Raw genomic sequence first — 25318 nt, 5'->3', positions numbered from 1 at the left:
ACATTGAATACAATTATTCACAGCTCCAATATATGCCCTGTTTCTTTTCTTTTTTAAAGGAGATTTAGTAATACCCCATTTCACTAAAGGTTTTGCTTTGCAAGCCTGGTAAAATTGAGAATATTCTCCATTATTTATTAAGCTGCTCAATGTATAAATCCCCAAGGCACTAATTTCCTTCTTGCATCCTTTGTTCTTTGTCAAAAAGATGCCCCCTGGAATAGACATGTGTATTGCTAGGAAGCAGCAGTATTTTTATTACCATTCAGGTTGCAAAATTGACTCTAGCTGCTAAAAAAACCACCTAGGCACCAAAAACAACATTTACAAAGATAAATAGGACTATCTATTCTACTTTCAAGCTTTTTGCATCTTTTTTTAATATGGAGGAGGAATTAATGCACTTTTTGTATTAGAAAGGGAAGTTTTATTATAAACATTGCTTAGTATTCCCAGGTATGACTCTGTTTGATGAATATAAATGGTATTTTATGCTAATTTGTGTTTTTGTATGTCTTCGGTATTTTGTATCTCTGTGTATGGCTTATGGCTACTAACAATGAAGGTGCAGAGGGTCTTGTCCATTCCAATCATGACTCCTAGTTCAAATATGAAAAACTCTGGTACTGACACTGCAGGCGAAGTTCCCAATCCAAATAGAGTGGGCCCAGTATGACTGATAACGTTCACTGAGACAACTTCCAGCAAAAATTGCATAAGCTCTCCATGGCTCATACAGTTACGAGGCAGCAATTTCTGCATCAAAAGATAACACACACACAAATGCATAGCAAAGAGCAGCACATGCAGTATGTGACAAGCACAGTGTCTAGAAACTAGTCAGGCTGTAAGTCATCTTTTTCAACAAATAAATCCCACAAACAAAACTGCCTTCATTTAAACAGAGCAGATGCTAAAATGCTGCCAGCTGTAATGATCAGCTCTACACAGTGCATGAAGCAATTTTCTCAGTAGAATAAAATTAACAAGAGAAACCAGATTTTTCCCATCTTTGATGGTCGGATATTACTGCATGCCAATGTGCACCCCTACTCAAGTAATTGTGCAGGTGCCATGTGCCTTTAAAAAAACCATCACCTGTTTGTTTTTTTCTGCTGAACAGTTTTGTCAATTATGTTGCAACTGCTAAGCTAATCAAGATATATTTGCAAAAGTATATGAAAGTGCAAGGATTTTTATCTCTACCCATGTTTTCTTTGTGCATTCAAAGCCTACTTCTGGAGCTTTACAAGTACAAGTCTGTATATGCTGCACGTGTACACGCCCAGACCTGGAATGAGTTCACGTGGTTTAGTCCTCAATGCAATCAAGTTTAGGAAGTTGCAGCCGCCAAAGATCCTGAGCCACTCATCTTTTACTTTCATGTGGCTGTGAGTGCTTCCAGAATTTAAATCCCCAAAGGTGCTGTAGGTCATGATTTTATTTACATTTATTTACTGGAAGCCTTTTACCCTGCTCGTGAACCAATGCAGCCTCCCAGAGCAGCTTACAAAAATCATCAAGATAAGTGTTCCCTCAGGTTTATAATGTAACAGATACAATCTAAGAGAAAAGGAGATTGGGAGAGGATTAAAGCAGTACACGCACCAATAGTTACATTTATTATTTATTTTTATTTCCAACATTTCTACCCCATTCTTCTTAACTCTGCTGTGTACTTCTACTAGCTGAAAGGATCAGGGTCAATCTATATAAATAAAAATGTAATGTTCGTTTGTGCTACCATCAGAACTCAAAAACCACTGGGGGAATTGACACCAAATTTGGACACAAGACACCTAACAACCCAAGATGAAATATCGTTTACCTACAAGCATAAAGAAATTACATAGATTAGAAACCATTACTTTATTTTCCAGCTCACGAGACTAGGCCACAGCAACGCGTGGCAGGGGACAGCTCGTAGTTATTATTTATTTTATATTCCACCTTTCTCCCAATATTTGAGGCAAAGCAGCTTCTAATAGCTCTTCATGTATTAGGTGAATTGATGGAGTGGCCCTTCTTATCTATCTCCTTCTGCTAGAGCCTGATGGAAGTAAACAATAGCTTTTATGTAACAGTTGATGGAGGGCAAGGCTGAAAAAGATGGATTCTCATCAGAAGAGATGTTTACTGGTGCTCACTTCTCTGGTATTCCTCTGCCCCAGCTTGATGGAAGGGAACAGCATTGATGATGGAGGATCCGTGTTTGTTTCTTTTATCTTCCCTGCTACAGTCCAATATAAGAGCAGAGCTGATACTGGGTGTCCATTTTCATTTGGGCACTGCCAAGATTGGCCCAGCGGATTACTTCTTTTATTACGAGGAGGAAGAAAGCTTTGCACAGTCTATGTACTTGTAAAGCATTTTCCTTCACAATAGAAAATGGCCATAGTTACAGTCATGATGATAGTTGTACATAAATAGCCCTTTTTCTCAAGAGGTCAGGAGGATTTTGATTGGCCGTTCTAACAGATATAATCTGTTTCCACTGTGCAAATCCACACTCTTAGCCAAAATTTCAGAATTAACCTTCCTCAGATGTTTTAAAAGATAAGCCCTGTCATCAATTCTTTCAAATGTAGAGTGGCAACCACTGGCATTCATAGTAATAGGATTATCATTGCGAACCAGATTTCTTTGCCAAGTTCTTATTACGTTGTTTTTCTAACCCATGTTTTAATTTTCATGCTTGTTTTTTATGTACCTTAATTTTTAAAACTTATACATTATATATAGCAGTCTTGAATTACATTTTTTGAGTAAAATCGGAATATAAAAGTAATGAAAATAAATGCATTAAAGTTATAATCCAAAGCTATTTTGAGCAGACTTCTAAGACAGCTCACATTAGACATGAGAGCCCAGCTTTTTATTTCCTGGATCAGCACAAACAAATAAAAATGGGGACTCAATTTTTAGAGCACAAGTGGGCAACTGCACAGGGACCAAGGAATAATTTTCACATCCACATGTCATACTGATGCTTTCCAGCAATGATGTCATGTCACTTCTCATCATCATTTGGGGTTGCATTTCAGCTCCAAAAAGGTTGGGACCCTTTTTAAACATGTGAGAAGGGGGTTCATAGGTGGTTTCAACAGTTGGTTTGGCAACTTTGGCCCATTGACTGTATTTTCTCCACGCATGTTTTCAAGCAGAAAGTAAGAATATATGGAATAAAACAAAGATTATTAGTTTTTGTATCTATGTCTAATGGTCCATAATGTTTTTCTTTTAGCAGAACTGACTTCCAGTATTATAGCACAGCTAAGGAAAAACGAATGCACAGTTTAGTTGTCCCGAGATAATCTGGATCATTTAAAAATCAGACTTTTGTCTCCTGCTTTATCCAAAACTGCAGTCATAAACAGGCAGCTCTGATGGGACAACTCTCATTATCCCCAACCATTGGCCATGCTGGCTAGGGTTCATGAGAATTAATAGTCCAAAACCTCTGAAGAACACGGTTTTGGAGAGGGATACACAGTACAGAAACGCAAGTCACACTATCTATTGAATGCGAAAATCATGTAACAATAACCTACACTTGATTTTGCTGGCAGAGGAAAATGCTCTGCCTATGAAATCTCATTCTGTAATAAGCTTCACAAATCAGTTGCAGTTATCATCACTGGTGTGAGTGCACAAATTTACTGTTAAGATTCCCTCTGCATTTATAAGGAAACTGTTGAAGTTACACAATGTTATCATATTCTGGCTATGTAATTTTTTTTTACCTTTTAGCATTATATTACATCTATCTTGATTTCATTTTGTATGCATTTATGCTCCTGCATTCTGATACAACTATAGTAAAAGGTGGGTTGCAATTAGGAGGTCTCAGCTTCCATTTATCCCTATTCTCCTCCTGCTGCTATAATGTGTCTCAGCCTCAGACAACACCATAAATAAAGTGTGGGGAAAATAAGGCTTGTATACAATCTTCAGCTTTTTTTTCCTGCCCCATCTGAGCACAAGGCCTCCAGGCTGCTCTTCTTTTGAAAATGTGCTTCAAAGGGGAAAAAATAACCTATAATGGCCATAATGCCACCAAGAACAGCATTATGCGTTAAAGCAAAATGCTCCAGACCCCTCACCTCCAAAACTTACATAAAAGAAACAGGCTGAAAAAATTGGCCAATAATAGCTGGAAGCTCAAATACCTGGAAATGCTTTCTTGTAACTTCTGGGTTACATTTCTGGCACATTTTCAGCTGAAAGTGCAATTCTGCAACCTGCCGCACAGGTAAAAATTGGCCTCTAACCATAAATAGAAGCAAGTAAAAAAACTGGACTATTATTAATTTAGGATGCTATCTACCTTGAACATCTTTTTTGGCAAAAAGATGATATTAAATGAATAAATAAAAGAAGTGGAGCCTACTTACTCCTACTGTATTTTCTTGGCAGTTATTCCCTTTAAGGTAAACCTTTCCCCTTCTGTGTGTTCCTATACAGAAGCTATGCATTTAAAATGAAGTGGAAAACTTACAACCATCCAGATATTGGACTGTAACTTCAATTAAGTTCAGGTGCATTCCCATTTTCAAGATCTTCTTGGGAAGTCAGACTTGGCCACAGTAGTCCATGCTATGGTTACCTAGAGACTACTGCAACACACTCTACATGGGGTTGCCTTTGAAGACTGTTCGGAAGCTTCAAATTGTCCAATGTGCGGCAGCCAGATAGCTCATTGGAGCAGTGTACAAGGAGCTCCATTGGCTGCCAGTCTGCTACCGAGTACAGTTCAAAGTGCTGGCTTTAGCCTACAAAAGCCCTAAACAGTTCCGGCTCAGGTTACCTGTCCGGACCGATCTCTCCCTATGAAGCACCTTGGAGCTTAAGATAGTCTGGGGAGGTCCTCTTCTTGGCCCCACCTCCTTCACAAGTCTGACTGATGGGGAGAAACAGGGCCTTCTCAGTGGTGGCCCTCAGCTGTGGAATTCCCTCCCTAGGGATATTAGATCATCCCATCCCTCCTGACCTTCCATAAGAAAGTAAAAATGTGGCTCTTTGAGCAAGTCTTTGGAGATCTTGTGCAACAGATAAATATGGATTTATTTGTAATGACTGCTGAAATGGCTCAGAGTATGACCTTGGATAATGTGGTTAACAGTGAAGGCATTGTTTTATATTTTTAAATGTTTAAAGGTATTTTATAATTCTATTTAAATGTTTATTTTAACTGTATATTGCTTTTGAAAGCATCAAATAGTTCCCTAAGTATAAGCTGCCTCAAGTCACCTCTAAGGTGGAGAAAGGCGGGGTAGAAATGTTGTAAGTAAGTAAGTAAATCTTTGCTACAACTTAAGGGAGTGGCACACATTATGTTAGATGCTATTACGTTAGGATTGAGCCTGGCAGAACAAAGTGTAGATATTTTCATACATCTAGTTAGTGTGTGAGTTAACCTACACAGACGTCATTCTGAGCAACTACCGCAGTTGGAAGCATCTTGCTTGCTTCTTAAAAAGACTCTCCCTTCCACAAAATCACTTTATTTCCTGCAGGGCCAAGTAAAATAATAGTGAATGTGCCACTTAAGTAATCAAACTTCACACAAGTTAAATACATGGTAGATGTGACCATCAGACAAGTAACACCATCCTCAAAAAAGTCATTGCCAGTAATCTGAAAACTGAAGGAGGCTCAGCATAGGAGACAAAAATGTATAAGGAAGATCTACCTTATACAAACTGCTCTAACTTTAATGTGCATTCCTGTTGTGCACTTGTAAAATCAACAGGAAATATGTTCCTTAATCACAAATGTATAAGTTAGAATAACAAACATTTCAATGCTAAAATTAGTATCAACAGAGATCATGTTAATCTGTTTAAAAGTACCACAACCAGCATCAGAATCTGGCATCAAATGTCTGATCTTTCTTGCTTGACCTTGGTCCATGACTGACCTCAGGATTTCATGGCCCAGTATTAAAACCAGCTGGAGTTGTCTATATGTCACCACTCTCCTATTTTTGTGTAACTTCAAGTTATCAAAAATTGATTCTATCATGAGGTTTTCTTGGCAAGAAATGTTCAAGGGCAGGGATTTCCCTTTCCTTCCGTCAGAGGTTCTGAGAGTGTGGCTTAAATAAAGTAAGTTTCCATGGCTGAGGAGGGACTCCAAAGCTACAATCCAACAGACCACTACACTATGCTGGCTCTCCTATGATATACCTGACAGCCACAGTTAAAACTAAGGAGATGTGATGACTGATGGGGATTCAAACATTTGTTTCCAGACTTGTAATTGAACACACTTAGACCAGTATTGCGCACTGGTTCTTCCACCACTTTCTTAAGCTTACCATTATACACCCAATTTAGTATAACTTTAGGATGTTTGATGCTGTCATCACAGCATGATAGAGTCCATCAAGGTCTACTGAACAAAAAAGAAGCCCATCTATAGCTGATGAATACTCTAAGAATATTTTATACTAAGTGGAGACAAAGAAATATATTTCCATATGCTGTGCATTGGCTTATTATTTATAGCAAACAAAAAGGGCAATGATGGGAGCTAGCCAAAATACTACACAGATAAAAAAATTAAGTTAGATTAGGTGTTACACTAATCAGAATGCTGACTGAAAGCCAGGCTCACCCCCCACCCCACCCCTGAGAATACACTAAGGATCGCAGCCAAGAAAACAATTAATAAATTATATGGGCAAGCAACCCTCTGCTCAACCTCAGTTAGCACTTTAACGTTCTGTCAGAGTGATCAAAGCTGCTTCTTCCATTTTCACATATAGTTTGACTCAGCTAATTACATAATAATATCCAATGAAGCAGATACTTCTCCACCAATAATGTTTAGAAATTGGAAAGCAAGTGCCTGGAGGCCAACTTGAGGGCTCTTAACGAACTAACAGGCCAGGGTGTCCATTAAAGAAATTTACTAGAAAGTTTAAAAACTCCCTTGGCAGATTTTCAACAGTCCTATTAAGAATCTTCTGGAAACTTGTTCTGATTAGATTATGAATGCTATCATAATTTGCATGGATGCCTATCACTGAAAAAACAACGTGCTCTGTAGTTTAAGTAAAATGCATAACTAATTTAATGAGGAGAAATGGCTAGACGGGTGATCTAGACATTTAATGCAGTAAAGGCCCCTTTAAATACAGGGTGCTCATAAAGCAAGATCATCTAAAATGCTAAAATACTTTTTCTTGTTCCCCATTAATTTCATTTTTAATTACTACAGCACATAAGGAAGCCAACTCTTCCGGTTCAGTCAGCAATCTATATTAGACCCTGCTTCTTAAACTGTAGGTCCTGACCACAAATGAGGTCCCCTTGGCTCAATGCTGAGGTCACAAAATATTTGGCATCAATAAAAGGTTCCTGAATGCCACCCATTTACACAAATCTATTAGCAACAGCATGCAATGTTTACAGTGGACTCTGCAAAAAATGCTTCAGATGGACTCCACAAAAAGGAAAATCAATCAGTTTAGCAAGCCTTGCAAATGCTGATTTATAATAAGATTTTTTTTATGTTTATACCTGTTTTACATCCTTATACACATGAAAATTTAATTGTCAGAAAAGGGTTGTGAGTGGAAAAAGTTTAAGAAGCCCTGTATTAGACTACTAAATAGAGCTAAGACACCTAAGCCTTTGAAACTTCCCCCAAAAACTTCCCACCATACAGAAGATTTCCACCAACTTAATCTCAGGAATGATGATAAACAGAATCTTCTTCCTTTCTGAAAAGAAAAGAGCTGGAAAAAAGTGAAGCTCACTGTAATAGTGAACAAAATGTCTCTTATTCAGTAATTACAGCAAATCATTCTACATAAATTTCCAGGATGAAGAGATTAAATTTGTTTTATGTATATAATCAGTCCTCTATATTCATGTATCATGAATTCATTATTACACCTATCACAGCTTGATTTTTTAAAAATGGAATTTTTAAAAAACCCAAAAGAGGCAGACCTTGACTTTGTCATTTTATACACGACAACACTGTATACAATAGGATTTGAGTATCCACAGCTTTTGGTATCCATGGTAGGTCCTGGAACCACATCTCAGCAGATATCAATCCTTCCACAAACTATTCATACTTCTTTGGGTGGTGGGATTTAAATCTCATGTACCAAGGAAAAAGTGCTAGCCCCTAAGAGAAAGAAAATCTGTTATTGTTACAGCAGAGCAAAACCATTAATCCATTCCGCATCAAGGTCTTGCACTACTACACTCAGGCATGTAGCCGGGGGGGGGGGGGGGGGGGGGCTTGAGGGGCTTCAGCCCCCCCCCCCCCCGAAATTCTCATGGTGGTTCATGAAAAGGCCTTACTGGTGCATTATTTAAACTGTTATGTTTATTCATATCATGATCTGATCACCATAATCAATATATCCAATATGCATGGCGGTATTGGGGTAATGATACAAAAGGTTTGCTAGGCTAGAACCTCTTTCACTCAGACTCAGCCCCACCCGAACCCCCCCCCCCCGAATTTTTTTTAGCCCCCCCCCCCCCCCCGAAATGAAATCCTGGCTACGGGCCTGACTGCACTCTATCTCTCTAACTATTTTTGAGAGAAAAATATTTCCCTTTATTTGTTTTCATAGCATGCAACACAGGTCCCAGTGCTTTCCACAGCTTCCTGATGAGTTTGTATTTAAACTCAATCAAGAGAAGACTGTACAGCTGCACATGTCAGCACAGTTGTAAAAAAAATAATACCCAGATCAACTGATACTCGAGTGCATGCAGTGGTCATGTCCCCAAGGAGACATATTTGGAATAAGATCCTCACAAAAACAAACAAAAAAAGATATACCAAGCCCTCAATGAATGCAATTATGGGTATTTTATGCACTTCTTAGCGATAATTATGACCCAGTGGAAATGTTCAGTCGACTGATATACCTAGGCTCCGTTTCAGAAGCTTTGGGATGATTTATTAGTGACCAAGCTGCCACACCACACCAAGACTGCTAATGGCCAAACAAACTTGAAACTTTTTAAACAATATGATAGCCTGGTTCAATTGCATTGTTCATATATTCCAAATTATTATACAACTTATTTTTAAATATTTGCAGCTCAAAGGTTTTGTGCATTTGTATCCTAACTAAATTTTGAATGTTTTCCGCATTTCGTTTAGACTACATTTAGCCCAATCTTTATATATATATATATATATATATATATATATATATATATATATCAGTGTGCCCACATAGTGATTTTAATAATTAAATAGCTTTTATTCTTGTTAGGGTACTGATTAATTACCATTCTCATGCCTCTTATCCTGAGCGCAAGTCAACAGCTTTATATCAACCTATTTCGGCTTAAAACTTCTATTGCCAATCATGACATGGGCCAGAAATAGGAATGCTTCACCAGAGTGGGATACTTCAGCATAGTTCAGGGCCTAGATGGTGTCTCCACTGTATGTCCCCATGCCAACCTGGCAGATGGAAGGCAGCCACATGACCCAGTGGCACTGGACTATCACCCTTATCTTGTCCTGTCATTCTGAGCTTTGCAATACCCATCGGGTATGAAAATGGCAATGATCACGACTTGGTGCCTGTAAAAATTATAGCCAGAGCAACAAAGCTACATGAGAGAAGAAGGGGGAGGGGGGGAATTGCCTCATTGCTCTGGCTAGTGTCACTCGACGCACCGAGCAGTGAACACTACCATTTTTGTGCCCAGTGAGTACCACAAAGGCCAGAATGATGGAGAAAGGTAGGTGACATCCCTTAAACCCCAGGCTGCCTTAGTCCAGGAAAAGTGAGATGGCATTGTAAATAGCCACAGCCATTTCCCGAAAAGGAAACAGCCCAAAATTTGAATGAACACAGAAGCTTCAAGGAAGCTCCAGAATATCTCAAGGCTTATGTTAATGTAGTTTACAGTCATGTTAAGGGGCCTTGGCCCATATTACCCGAAACACCATGCAGCCACTATGAAGCTGATTTGTCCCACCTTCAAAATAATGCTCCATGTAGATCAGGGGTCCTTGAACTTTTTAAACAGAGGGCCAGGTCACAGTCCCTCACACTATTGGAGGGCCGGAATATAATTTGGAAAAAAATGAATGAATTCCTATGCACACTGCACATATGTTATTTGTAGTGCAAAAAACACTTAAAAACAATACAATAATTAAAATAAAGAACAATTGTAACAAATATATACTTATTAGTATTTCAATGGTAAATGTGGGCCTGCTTTTGGCTGATGAGATAGGATTGCTGTTGTTGTTGTTGTTGTTGTGTGCTTTCAAGTCATTTCAGACTTAGGTTGACCCTGAGTGAGGGCCAATATATAAGTATATAAAAGAGGCATTATAAAACAGGTATAAAAATAAACATTTACTGATAATGAATCAACATTTGCAAGGCTTGCTAAACAAGCCGATTTTCCTTTTTATGAAGTACAGCTGAAGCATTTTCTGCAAGGTCCACTGTAAACACTGAATGTTGTTGGTAACAGATTCTTGTAAATGTCTAGGTGACATTCGGAAACCTTCTACTGTTGCCAAATTTTTCAAAATCCCAACATTGAGCTAAGGGGACCTCCTTTCGAGTTGAGACCCACAGTTTAAGAAGCAGTGAACTAGGAAACCACAAAACAATGGTGTCTTACAAAGCTCCTATAAGCTTTACAATGAATATACTTAACAGTTTGGAACATTATGGAGAACATAATGCTTTTGGAACATGGCTAATACAATCTAGAAAACTCACAGCAACCCAGTGATTCTGGCCATGAAAGCCTTCTACAACACATTGTGGGGAATCATTCTCCATTAATACGTAACAGTAACTATATGATAGCAGTCCCAACAACCATGCTCAATGACCAGGCAATAGTCCAAACTATCTGGAGGAATTACTTAGATCAGCATACTGGATACAGTTCTTCTGTAGTTTGACTGCCATTTGACTTCAAATGGAAAAGAAGAAGCAATTGCATTTTTGAATACTACAGATTTGGACTATCTGAGGAAGTACTCTGTTAATAACTTTTGCTCTGGTGGAGCAGCCTACAAGAGTTTTTGTACTGAAGTACTCATTAAACAAATGACATACCTACAGGAAGTGTTAAAATTGCAAAAATATTCTTTTTCACACCTTAAGTAGCCTAACATGGAAATATGTTTAGGAATCTCTCTTAACATGCCATGTGTCAATCATAAATGGTCTTTCCCAAGAAGGGTATGTAAGGCATGGAAGAAAGTGTACAGGGTTTTTTCAAAGAGTAAGAGAAATAGCCTATTCAGTTTCTATTAATGACCAATGATGTTAGTCTGTAAAGCTTCCAATGGTCTATTTAAGTTAAAGGTCAATAGGCAATCTGAGATACAGCACTCATAAACTATGTAAAATCTCCCCTCCTATTTCAACACAATATATATCAAAGAAATATGTATTCATATACTTTTTGCCAAGACCAATAGCATTCTACTTTTAAAAAAATATTTAGTAACTAAACTTTTGATATAAAGTAGCTGAACATCTCTCAGGCTGAACTGAAACTACTGTTAAACAACCTTTAACATATTGCTTTAAGTGCCTATTAACAAACCACTTGTTCACTGAAGAGAGGATACCAATGAAACAGAAGAACTGAATGATGACAAACCAGGGACCTACAAACCTTGCAAAACTCATTCTGCTTTGCATTAAAAATCCTTGTCTGTAACTGTTAGAAAATGACACTTTTAACTCCTAAATGAGCATGCTGTATATTCCAAGTCACACATTTTAGTATGTATAATAAATGTACGCAAAGATACGCTGACTTTGTAACATGCCCTACTACCTGTTTAACAAACTGAAGATAGATGTTGCAAAGAAGTCTTACATTTGCAGCAGCTATACTTCAGTTATTGTCCCAAAGCATCAATCTGACCTCGAAAAATATTTGGCACTTAGATCTATTCCCTGAATGAAAATGTATCAGCCAAAACAGAAGTCGAATTCTACAAAGCTCTAGCACCTGACATCTGAAAGATTAGGTGAGCATCGTTTCCACCATTAAGAAGGAGGATGTCTCGTAGATGGCAGCAAGTTTTGAGGCACCATTCAAGGACAAAAAAACCCCAACAAATTATTTAGATGATGGTGGTGGTGGCAGCAATACCTTTTTCATTTGAATTCTTTCTTTTTTATTTCCATTAATTCAAAAAATCCTCTTTGGTTCACTTCCAAAGGCTTAAATGTAGTTGCTAATCCTAACTGGAAAAGATCCAGTGACTCAATTGCTGAATGCTAAGCCAACACTTAAGCTACACTTAAGCCAACACTACTGATTCATTGGGATTTCACTAGGCCAACATCTTCTCTACTAAACGTATCCTCTGAGAGAAAGATATCTACTGCATACATGAACCTGACACATGTTTCTGTGATGATCCGTATGGAGTCCACTCACAGGCAAATCAAGACACATGACATTATTCTCGACCACAGCATTTTGATACTGCTCTCCCTCATAAATCTTTCAAATTGCCTAGAAGGAACCTTTTGCAGTTTGCATTGTTTCTGAGCAGAAGGATATATCTCCTTTGCCCCCAATTACAAAAAGGCAGGATGTATAATAACATTAGTTAATTTTACTGGGCCATGAAAAGGCAAATCACTGAGGAGATAATAACATTCTATCCTGAAAGTTTCTGAAAAAGAACTGGAATATACATGACCAAAGGCTCTTAAGCAAATTTAATTAAGGCATGGAATATGTTTCCTTCAATTATTTCAGAAATTGGAGAAATAATTATCCAAAAAGGGTGACCAGCCAATTGCCCACAGATAAGTAGCCTAGAAGCCATTCTGTCTACATCCCTACATCCTGATACACAGTTCCATCAAATTATTGTAAAGAAAATTAACTATATCTAGAATTTCACTCGTAAAGAAATAGGCTGGTATAGGATAAACCTGAGCCAGTGAAACCTTTCCCCAACCAATTTTCAATCTCAGTCTTTGCAGGTAAAGCTTGTGCAGTTTTCAAAAACTTTTAGGATATGATTCTGTATTTCAGTGTCAAACATTTCTTAATATTTCTTTATGCAATGGATCAGTCTTTCCTGGACACATGTTATTGACAACTAAAGTAATTACTGAAAGAGGTACATATATTATTACAGCAGCTAAATGTTATTGTTGTTCATTCGTTCAGTCGCTTCCGACTCTTCGTGACCTCATGGACCAGCCCATGCCAGAGCTCCCTGTCAGCCGTCACCACCCCCAGCTCCTTCAAGGTCAACCCAGTCATCCATCTTGCCCTCGGTCAGCCCCTCTTCCTTTTTCCTTCCATTTTCCCCAGCATCATTGTCTTCTCTAAGCTTTCCTATCTTCTCATGATGTGGCCAAAGTACTTCATCTTTGCCTCTACTATCCTTCCCTCCAAAGAGCAGTCGGGCTTTATTTCCTGCAGTATGGACTGGTTGGATCTTCTGGTGGTCCAAGGCACTCTCAGAACTGTCCTCCAACACCACAGTTCAAAAGCATCTATCTTCCTTCGGCCAGCCTTCCCTATGGTCCAGCTCTCACATCCATAGGTGACTATGGGGAATACCATTGCTTTAACTATGTGGATCTTCGTTGCCAGTGTGATGTCTCTGCTCTTCACTATTTTATCAAGATTTGTCATTGCTCTCCTCCCAAGAAGTAAGCGTCTCCTTATTTCCTGGCTGCAGTCTGCATCTGCAGTAATCTTTGCACCTAGAAATACAAAGTTTATCACTGCCTCCAAGTTTTCTCCCTCTATTTCCTAGTTATCAATCATTCTTGTTGCCATAATCTTGTTTTTTTTAATGTTTAGCTGCAACCCAGCTGTTGCGCTTTCTTCTTTCACCTTGATTAGAAGGCACCTCAGCTCCCTTTCGTTTTCAGCCATCAAAGTGGTATTCTATGCATATCTAGGGTTGTTAATGTTTCTTCCAGCAATTTTAACCTCAGCCTTGCATTTGTCAAGCCCCGCACATTGCATGATGTGTTCTGCATGCAAGTTGAATAGGTTGGTTGAGAGTATACAACCTTGCTGTACGCCTTTCTCAATCTTGAACCAGTCTGTAGTTCCATGGTCAGTTCTTACTGTTGCTACTTGGTACTTATACAGATTCCTCAGGAGAGACAAGGATTAAATGGAATAAATTTCCAGTCTCTGGACTACAAACTAGAAACCTCTCTTCCCTGACTGCAAGGAAACTCAGCTGTATGCTCCTGGTTCAGAAAATAATCTTGAAAGCATTACTAAAAATCCTAGTGACCATGCTAACTTAATATTTTGATGAGTTATATTCCAAAAAGGGCTTACTTAAGAATAGGATAGATGCTAAGTTTGCTATCAAGTCCAATTTATATGAATAGACAGAGAGCAGCTCTGACCTGGAATACTCCTAGGTGTAGTCATGAAAAAGAAATAAAATAGCTTATGACACAACTGTTTTGCACTTGGACATTTAACTGTAGATATGAATAACAGAGTGGAAATTGTGAGAGGCATAGAGGTACATCTGGCCTGAATGCAGCAAATAAATCTAGTCAAAAGGAAGATTAAACTCTTGTTAGAGGACTGAATAAACAGAAGAAACAGCCAATTATTATTTATACTTTAGCAAAACTGAATTCACAGGAAATAAAATTAGATTGAGTTAAATGAAATGGATTCAGGAGTCTTAGGATATTTTTGGGTCATGCCCTGCAGCCCTGAGCTGATATGTAGATGCACCAACTTGATTTAATAGGGGCCATTGTAAATGCTGAATCTGTTATATTTGTTCAGTTGCTTGTTGGACCTGCTCTTTACATTAAATTACTAAAGTTGATTTTAATATTGCAGTGTAAGTAGATATTCAGTTGATGGGTTGACAATCCAGCCTAGGAATTAAAGCCTGAAAATGTATACAGGAAACTTGGAGAGGTAAGAACCAACATGTGTGTGCTCAATTCGAGCCCTTCCTGGTTTATCAAATAGGCCAAAAGATGACTAGCTGAATGGAAAACTGGTGTAGTGAATGTCGCATTGCAGCAAGACAGAGTTCCATCCTCCCAGAAAAAAAGTTGTAGTGAGACCTGTCCTAAAAAAGTACTTGAACCTAAATAAACTGCATCAATATTGGTCATTCTCTAATACTGTATTCTTTTTTAGGGCAAGGTTCTGCAAAATAAGAATAAATTATATTTGTTACCCACCTTGCCTTGAGGCTAAAGGCTGGATATGTGGTAGACTCCCAGCTCTAAGGATTTCCTTCCTCATGAATATTGAAGAGAACAGGTTGCTGGGGTTGACAAGCATGTGCTGCCCATTATCAAAGAAATCTTGCAGAACCAGTTTGTCAGCCTGAAATATTTGGGGGTGGGGATTTTCAAAATTTTATAATCATGCTATGAAAAACTGGGTATTTTAATGAAATCAAATATTTGACAGTTCCTCTGTGCACACCATGATTTTCGAGTGCGGTATTAATCCATTAAATTATCAAGCATCAAATCCAGTGGATTATAATTATCACAATGTAGCCGACAATATACTCCTGCTAATCTTTTATAAAATTGAAATTAGCAAAATGAGAGAACTCGATTCTCTTATTCACTAAATGCCTCCCTGTGAGATGTTTAGATTATAAGCTGAGTGGATGCAAAACACTTATCGACTTACAGTTGCACAACTTATGCCCTCTGGTATAGCTCTGAATCCCAGAATCTTCCTTTTTTGACTCCTTATCTCAAAGATAAGGATAATTAGTGCTTCCTACTGTCTAGAGATATTTATTAGTAATGAGCTCTTAAATAAGAGCCATATATCAACAGACACTTACAGTAGAGATGATTATGCTCTGTTTTTATTGCATGTTAGTACCACTTTTATTCATATCACTAGCAAGTGAGGAATTCACCCATTCTCCAAAGTAACTTCAGCCCTATAATCTTAAGGATGCTCTATATATTCTGTAAACCATAATACAAACATTAGGAGTTAAGCTAATGGTTTGAATAGCCAGTGCTGGATATTAAATCCCTAAAAATTAAGGTATACACCTTTTAAAACCAAATCATACCAACAGCTCCATGTGGCAAACATGTTGTATGTAAAGCAAATAAAAATATCACAGAATATATAGTTTCTGCCCACCCCTCCATTTCTGAAACAATAACTATCAAATGGCATTTAACCATCACACAACAGCACAGCACGTCATTGCACAGAAATACTTAGCAGTCGTAATGTATAATCCAGTCACTTCTTACATTTCCGTTCTCAAAAAAGCATTCTGGAGGCAATTTTATTGATTATTCTGCTCTATGCTTAACTTCAGAATACCATTATGATATTGATTCAAAAATAACTAGTGGTCACTTGACTCTGGAAGGGAAAAATGACTTAATATGCATTTTCAATAAGATTATATCAAATGGTGCTAATGTGAAATGGGATGGCTCTGAACACCATGCAGTGTTAATGAAGCTAAAAAAAGTATTCTTTAGTGATACTTAGGAGATGTTTTTCCTTGCTTCAGAAAGTTGAAAAGCTTTTCTTGCTTAATAATTTTATGACACTTCCTAACAGTGGATGCATTTTAATGAAGTCTTGCACTTGGGGCTTCTCTGTGGTCACAGCAGTGACTTTCATTGATTGTGACTTGACTGCAAATCTGTTGTACATAAATGGAAAGCCCTTTTAATTCAGAAAGCGAATCTGTCCCAGTAGTAGAGACCCACAGTGGATGCTCCTTCAAAGGGAAAAGAAGTATTACTCTATTTCCTCCTCTCTGCAGCCTTCAGATACACTTCCCATGCTGTTCTAAATATACCAGCAATATCATAAAATCATAGAATGATTGAGTTGGAAGAGACCTTGTGGGCCATCCAGTCCAACCCTTTGCCAAGAAACATGAAAACCGCATTCAGAGCACCCCCAGCAGATGGCCGTCCAGCCTATTTAAAAGCCTCCAAAGGGGGAAGAGCGTTCCACTGCTGAACAGATCTCAAGTTAGGAAGTACTTCCTAATGTTCAGGTGGAATCTCCTCTCCTGTAGTTTGATGCCATTGTTTCACATCCTAGTCTCCATGGCAACAGAAAACAAACTTGCTCCCTCCTCCCTATGATTTCCCCTCACATATTTATAAATGGCCATTATGTTTCCTCTGGAACATGTCAGAAGAAATGAAATGCACAGACACAGAATGGGTGATATCTGGTTTGAAAATGGTACATGTGAAAAGGATCTAGGAGTCTTAGTAAACCACAAACTGATGTGACAGCTAAAAGAAATCTATGCAATTCTAGACTACATGAAAAGGGGGACACTGTTGACACTTAGGGAAGTCATAGTGCTTCTATTCTGCTTTGGTCAGACCTCACCTGGAATACTGTGTCCACTTCTCTGCACCACAATTCAAGAAGGATATCAACAAGCTAGAATGTGTCCAGAGAAGGGTGACCAAAATGATCAAAGGTTTGGAAGCCAAGAACTATAATGAATGGTTCAGGAAGCTGGGTATGTTTAGCTTGGAGAAAAAGAGACTGGGAGGGTTGTTCAAGCCATGTTTAAATATTGTAAAAGATGCCACACTGAGGGAGAGACAAGCTTGTTTTCTGCTGCTCCGGAGACTAGGACTCAGAGCAATAGACTCCAGTTGCAGAAAAAGAAATTCCATCTAAACTTTAGTATGCACTTCCTTGACAGTACGAGCTATTCAACAGTGGTGTGGGAGAGTCTCCTTCTCTGGAGGTTTTTAAAGAGGATGTGTAGCAAGCTCTTGGGAATGCTTTGATTGTGTATTCCTGTATGACAGGAGGTTGAACTGAATGGCCCTTGTGGCTATTCCAACTCCATGATTCTATGAGATTTTCAGAGTCATTGAAGGCTGAAAGGAGAAATCAGTAAATATTAACTATCGTCTAAAAAAACTCTGAATTTAAATATCTATGTTAAAAACTTCAAATTACAATGGAGGGAGGGGGTCGAAAGAAATAATCTTTAAACTAAACTGAGCTGCCATGCAATTAGTAGATGTGGGAATTTACAAATAGCCTGCATGACAGAAATGCAGTATTCATCAAAAAGGACTTTCAAATCTAACTTGATCTGAAAATACTATTTCAGAATGTAATGACGAATATATAAAGACATGCAGGAAAACAACTGATGCAAAGAAAGTATGACTTCAAGGACACACCTGATGGATTTCTTTTTGAAAGCTGCTAGACTCAGGCTTGTACAGTAGTAACAGATACAGCAAAATAAATGTTGGAAAAAAGTATGCATTCTTTGAGTTAAGATACTTGGTGCAATACAGATACAACTGGATGAATGTATCCTGCCTTCAAGTTTTGTAACATTGTTCTACAACAGGAATCACAGTTGCTGAACTTTCCAGTATGCCCTTGATGAGCTTGAAGTTCTGAGCTCCAACTAAAGGAGAGCTGTCAATATTTATTATCTAAAGATGCAACACAATTCAAAAACAAGAAGCAACACAATACAGTTTATGAAAACATTGTTTGCACAATATTTTTGGAAGAGAAAGTGAAAATATACTGACATTGTCTTCTAAATGTTTGACAATTCTGATATTAAATAGCTCTAATAAGACAAGAGTCCTAACATAGTCTTCAAATGCCTAGACAACTATTCCAAGTTTATCTGATTACTGGAGATGCTGGATAGGATTTATGGAAGTGAAAGGTACCAGACCGGGAAAAGATAATTTACCCATATATTAATACGTTGACATCATGTATAACTCAAGGGCAGATTTTGGGGCCAAAATCATGGATTTTGATGTGACCCATGGATAAGTCAAGGGTCATTCTGCAGAGTAAAGTAAGCATCAGCACCACCTTAAGGGCCAGCCATCTATTACCATTACCACCATTTTCTCACCCAGAAATTCAAAAAGGTCATAAGTGGCATTGCAGTGGAGAAAGTGCTCCTTTTAGGTTCTTTCAGGACAGATTATGCTGTCATCTTTTGTTAAACTACTCAGAGAAGGGAATGCCTCCTATTTTTGATAAGAGTTAAGGTACTGTAATTACACTAACCCAGGTTTTTTCAGTTAAGTTTTGAGTAAAATTTCTAGATAGATAGATGGATGGATGGATGGATGGATGGATGGATAGATGATAGATAGATAGATAGATAGATGATAGATCTTTTCAAGTTTCTTGAGTTGAAAGCTATACTCACTCAGGAAAAAAACCCCAAGAACAACACATCCCTAAAAGAAAATATTCAAAATATAAAAACGACTTGAATTAAGAATGTGTGCCACTTTGATTTTTGCTCATATGACAACAGGCTGCATGGCTGAAACCAAATATTTCAGAGTTGCCAAAAAAAAAAAACAAACCTACAAAAGTTAACATCTGTGGGTTTAGAAATAAAGCACCTTATATGATGTAGCACATGAAAGAACTCTTCATGGAATTCGCAATCGTGTTTTTAATCGCAAAGCTGCTGCAACAAAGCTCTTTGTTCACTCATAGCAACTTCTGCCAGAATCTACTCTAGTCAGGTATCACTAGTACACAGGCTTATTATTAAAAAATTCAGACAAGAGACAAATGAGCTTCAATGAAAAATGGAAAATTCAAAGAGAATGAAGAGATTTTATCTCTGGCATTAGTATTACGCCTTACTTTTGTTTAAGCATGTTCACAAAGGAAACTAGTAAAATATTGTACAGCAGAAGTATAGCTGCATGGGTTTGCCATTCCACATGTAAATCTCTCAGTTGGTAAAATGCTCGAGCAATTAAAAAAAAGTGGAAAGATGTACAAAAGAGGATGAACTTTTGTTTGTCTTCCCACTCTGTGGGTTTTGAAATTATGTTTTTGGTATTTTTATAGTCAATAAGAAATGCACTTGTTGTTGACATAACTTTACATTTTGCTATCAGTTGAATTCTTATCTCTATAGATTATATATTTTGAATCCTTAATATGCCTTCAAGTCACCTGTTGACAGCATAGGGTTTTCTTAGCACAGCAATCATATTTCTCTTTGGTTTCAGATGCCTAAATCCAATTTTTAGTCTCAAATTGAATAGAACTATATAGTCAACAAGACTTATCAAGTTTCAATTAAGTCAATGGGTCAAATTTTAATTGGACAACCAATTGGATTTAGGCCAAAGGCTTCACAATATACTTCAATCTTCAGCTGACAAGGACTTTTTAAAGCAATGTTATATTGTGTCTTCCAAATTATCTGGATGAAAGTGCTCCCCAAATGTCTGATTTGGTGAATCTAAAAAAAATGAACATTCTTGACTCAAAGCAATAGACTGAAAAGGCATGATTTTAATAATTTGTTCAACATGCCTTGGGAATCTTTCAAATTCTATTTACTTGCATTAGTAAAGAACCAGTAAATAAGGGTTCTTTTTTTATTGGTTACAAAAGCTCTTTTCAACAAAGTTATGGTTTATTCTGGAAATATTCCATTTTTATCAATGAGAAATAAAGAAGAGCTTGAATGACACAAAACAAAATCCTTCAGAAATCTAAGCTCAAACTGACTTGGAGTTTCTTAAGAGCACTAAACAGTACTGAAATGAATATTGTAGCTAAAGAAAAAGCTGTCCAATGTTATTACAAACACCAAGCAAAAACAATATAAAAAGTGATTGTATAATACCCTTGAGAGCATTATTGACTAAGGATGGCATACAGCATAATTCCCACAATCATGGGGGATACGTTCCCAGACTTCGCATGGATATGTAAAACTGCAGATAAAAGAAAATTCCATTATTTTTAATGGGATGAATGATAGCGACATTGGAAAAAGGACGTAGCTTGTAGAACAGGTCCTAAGTGAATAAGTGAAACTGCTGGTAAGTGAAATAATATATATTGGTTCCTTGGATAAGGTTAATGGCAATCATACTGTATATCAGATTAGATGACAAACAAGAGAAAATATGTCTAATATTGTGGTGTGGTGTTATTACGCTGTAATGAAGTTGCCAGTTAGACCTAGTGAAAGTGCTATACTGACTCAGCCTAACACAGATAATGTCTTTGAATACTGTATACTAAAAAACAGACACACTTTAGGAACTGAGTGGGTTCCATGTAATTTTTTCTTAAAACTACACTAGGTTCAGCCCCATAAAAAAGCAAGGGCAAACCCCCATGGCCCAATTCTGACAAGAAAACCCCACAAGAGATTCTCCTTAGGGTTGCCATATGTCTGAAATGTCTTGAAGGCACACAACAAGAAAAAACAAAACTGAAAGGTTCAGTGACTAAGAAACCTAGGGAAATAATTACTGTCCCAAGTTTTGTAAGTAGGATCATGGGAAGAGTAATAAACTGCCAACCTAGCAGTTCAAAAACATGCAAATGTGAGTAAATCAACAGGTACCACTTCAGGGGGAAGGTAATGGCGCTCCATGCATTCATGCCGGCCACATGACCTTGGAGATGTCTACAGACAATGCCGGCTCTTCAGCTTAGAAATGGAGATGAGCTCCAACTACCAGAGACACAACTGGACTTAATGTCAGGGGAAACCTTTACCCTTTACCTAAGAAACATAGCTTTGCATGTACATATTTAGCTCCTGCTGTTTCTCTTCTCCAAATTCTTGCACATCCCATACATTATCTCTACTTTGTCTGATCTTTAAAAGAGATATAATGATAAGTCTGATATAACTGGATGTTACTTGGATCACTGAATTGCAGGTCAACTCACAAATAAGTTTGGGGACCATTTTCCTCAGTTCTTCTAGGATATATTATTAATGTTACTTCTTGGAAATCTAGAAATGCACAAGGTCCGTATAAATGATGTTGACAGAAGCGGGACAAGCAGAGACCCCCAAATTTGATATCATAGCAGTGGGATAACTAAAAATCCTGACAGTTCCACCTGCAATTCTCTAAATTACATTTTATTAGTATTGGTGTTGGTCTTTGTTCTGTGTTTTTTAATATATGCATGCTAATAATGTTATATTGTATCTGTGTTTTAACTATGATGGACCCTGCCTTGGCCTATGAGGAGAGTGGCCTATGAGGAGTGGTGGGTAATACATAAAAATATCATCATCATCCAAAAAAAACTACAGCACTAAAAGTGTATATCATTTAATAACGGATTAACATCAGGCAAAATATAAAAAATGCTGACACAAAATGATAGCTGAAAGTACTTCTAAGGACCTTTTCATAAGGTAAAGGTATCCCCTGACATTAAGTCTAGTCACATCCAACTCTGGGGGTGGTGCTCATTGCTCTAATGGTAGGCGCATAGGGCACTCCACATACCCTCCCTCTTTCACTAATCAGATGGGGACAAGGAACATTGGCACCCTGTTCTTGTCCACATCAGATGGAAGAAAAGGCGGCAACATGCATTGCTATGTTTCTCCCATCACATGGGAGAAAGGCACCAAAAATGCAGGTAGCTCTGTTGGAGCTATCCAAAACCCATTTACTTCTCCAACATGGTTGAGGAAGCATCTTGCAACGCTTCCTTGTCACTTCGGGAGGAATGGAGTGGGACCAAGCCAGCACGGTCTGATGGCTCTTGGGAGGCCCTGTCCAGAAGAGAAAAAAGGGGCCAAAAAAACCTAGTGTGATGAGTTGGTAAGTGTGCAACTATACTGTAGATGTAATGCAATTTGACACTGTAACTGAAATGCCTCAATGCTGTGAAATTATGAGCACTCTAATTTGGTAACACTCTTTAGAAGAGAAGGTTATTAACTTTGGAAAACTACCATGATTCACAGCATTGAACCTTGCAGTTTTATTTATTTCGTGTCAAAAGCATCACACAGATAAAACAAGTATACAAGCGGCAAAACAACTCCAGACCAAAAATGGGCAACAGCAACTGCATTGTCTGTAGTTTTAAGCAATTCTTCCTCTGTGCATGAGGCAGGGCATTGTGAGCAAGCATACAGATGCGGAGTTGCTTATTCTGCTCCGCAGTCGCATAAGGTGGAGGATTCTTCTAAGTAGTTCAATTTTGCCAGGTTGTCTTTTGATCTGCCCACTGCACTTCTGAGTCTGTTCAGGGACTTCCAAGTTGCCGATTCTTGGTTTGTCCCTGGAGGCAGACCCTTGTGGCGGGAGGGGGGGGGGGGGGGCATCCATTTGTGATTTCCTGGTTTAGCAGCCCAAAGGGATACTCTTGCTTTTGTTGGGGGAACATTAAGAAGAGTGGGGGTTCTCATGAAACTTTTCCTTGATTTGAGTTTCCTGGGAGGAAGCTGATACCCAGGCTTTCAGAGTGTTCAACATTGACAGTTTCAAAGCAATGTTCATATTGTCTCACTGTTTATCACAGGCTCTATCATCCCTCTAGCTCAGGACAGAATTCAGGCTTGACACCACTTAAACCTCAACACTATAGAATATTGGGAGTTGTAGCTTTACAAGGTCTCTAGCCATGTTATTACGATATCAATTTACACACTTTTTTCTCTTAAAGAGACACAAAGTGGCAAACAGTGGTAAAAACAATACAATTTAAACCCTAAAGACTATAAACATTAAAATGGAATTAAATTTCGAACTATCTAAAAATAAATAATTAAAACTATTAAAGTGGTTCAAAGTGCATAAAACACCACACAGCACTCTCGAACTTGAAAACTTTCTTCTGTAAAAGCCTGCCTGAATCAAAAGGTTTCTGCCTTCTCTGCAAAGAGTGCCAGTGCTTTTCAATACTACAGCTCCCATGATTCCATAGCATGAAGCCACCACGGTGGTTAAAGTGGGGTCAAAAGTGCGTTAATTTTACAGTGGAGAGGCAGCCAGAGTTAGTCCAAGCTGAGGACTCCAGTCAGGCAGTGAGGAGCATCAGGGATTGTGAAGCAGGTTGCTGTGAGTTTTCCAGGCTGTATGGCCATGTTCCAGAAGCATTTTCTCCTGATGTTTCACCCACATCTATGGCAGGTTGTGAAGTCTATTGGAAACAGGGCAAGTGGGGTTTATATATCTGTGGAATGTCCAGAGTGGGAGAAAGAACTCTTTGTCTGTTGGAGGCAAGTGTGAATGTTGCAATTGGACACCTTGATTAGCATTTGCAGCTTTAAGGCTTGGCTGCTTCCTGCCCGGGGGAATCCTTTGTTGGGAGTTGATTGTTTCTTGTCTGGAATTCTCACAGCAACCCAGTGATTCCGGCCATGAAAGCCTTTGACAACGAATTGTGAACCGCTTTTCCAAGACCTAATAGTCATAGAATCTTAGAGTCGGAAGAGACCTCGTGAGCCATCCAGTCCAACCCCTGCCAAGAAGCAGGAACGTCGCATTCAAAGCATAATAACGCTGCGAAAAGAGCAGGGCGAAGAGTCCTAAAGGGCGCAGGGAAAAGAGGCTCCCCGTGGGAATCATTGGCCACCGGGGAAGAGGAGGAGCCTCTGCTTATGAAGGAAACTAGAGAGGGAGGGAGGAGAAAGCCACGCAGCCCCTCGAAGCTAATGCGGAGCGAGGGCAGCACGCGAAGTCAGTCAGCCAGTCAGCCAGCCAGCCAGCCAGCCAGCCAGCCGCCCGCCCTCCTTCCCTCCCTCATGAGGGCAACAAGTCCTTCCAGCTCAGAAACAAGTCCAAACAATAGGAAAAGTAGCAGGGAAAGGCCCTCCCAAGTTGTCCCTCGTGTGGAGGGGCTTGGTTGGAAGTCAGCCTGGCAGGTCTCTCTCTCTCTCACACACACAAAGCCACCACACAGTCTTTCTGGCCAGGGCTTGCAGCTGAGGGGGAGCCAAGGGGGGCGTGCGGGGAAGCTCCCTCCAGGCTGCCCTCGGCTTCAAAGGGGGGGGGGGGGGGGAGGCCTGGCGTGGGAGGGGCTTCCTCCTGGGAGCTCTTCCCTTCCCCCTCCCTCCCCGCCCCCGCCCCCACTCCCGACTCACCCGCCGAGCCCAGGAGCAGCCAGAGGAGCCGCCACATGGCCCCTCGGAACTTGGGGGGCTCTCCCCAGCGCCGCCAGTGCCACCTCCTCCTCTTCGCCCAGAGCCCGGCCCAGGCCCAGGCTGCGGCGCGAGGGGAGGAGGAGGAGGCGGGGGCGGGCCAGGGGAAAGCTCCCGCCCAGCCCGACAGAGAGCCGGACCCTCTCGCCGCCCTCCGCCGCCTCCCTCCGCTCCCGGACGCCCCGCCCGCCCGCCCAGCCTTGCCCAGAGGCGCCCCGCTTTGCCCCGGTGCCCGGCTGGCCTGGAAACTCGGCACCCACCCGGAGCCATGACGGCCTCGCAAGGAATTCATGCCACTGTGGCACCCACGCAGTTGGGCAGCATTCACTGCTCTGGGCTTCTCACGGCTGGAGTTGTGGTTTGGTGAGGCACCCGCTCTCTCTGGCTA

General features: G+C 39.4%; 1 protein-coding gene across 3 annotated transcripts in view; it reads right to left on the bottom strand.

Moving 5' to 3' along the window:
- LDLRAD3 (low density lipoprotein receptor class A domain containing 3) overlaps positions 1-25029 on the bottom strand; it is a 205017-nt gene extending 179988 nt beyond the window's left edge. The window contains exon 1 of one of the 3 annotated variants that reach the window (XM_067462730.1): positions 24874-25029. In XM_067462730.1, coding sequence (XP_067318831.1) covers positions 24874-24910 — 37 coding nt within the window. In that variant the 5' untranslated portion in view covers positions 24911-25029. The remainder of the gene's footprint in view (positions 1-24873) is intronic. The other 2 variants (XM_060764725.2, XM_060764719.2) reach the window with 2 other exon arrangements.
- Between the last annotated feature and the right edge of the window lie 289 nt (positions 25030-25318).

Source organism: Anolis sagrei, chromosome 1, assembly GCF_037176765.1.
Source record: "Anolis sagrei isolate rAnoSag1 chromosome 1, rAnoSag1.mat, whole genome shotgun sequence".
Lineage (NCBI taxonomy): Eukaryota > Metazoa > Chordata > Lepidosauria > Squamata > Dactyloidae > Anolis > Anolis sagrei.
The sequence above is the reverse complement of the archived record's forward strand: the minus strand, read 5'-3'. Positions and strand labels throughout refer to the sequence as shown.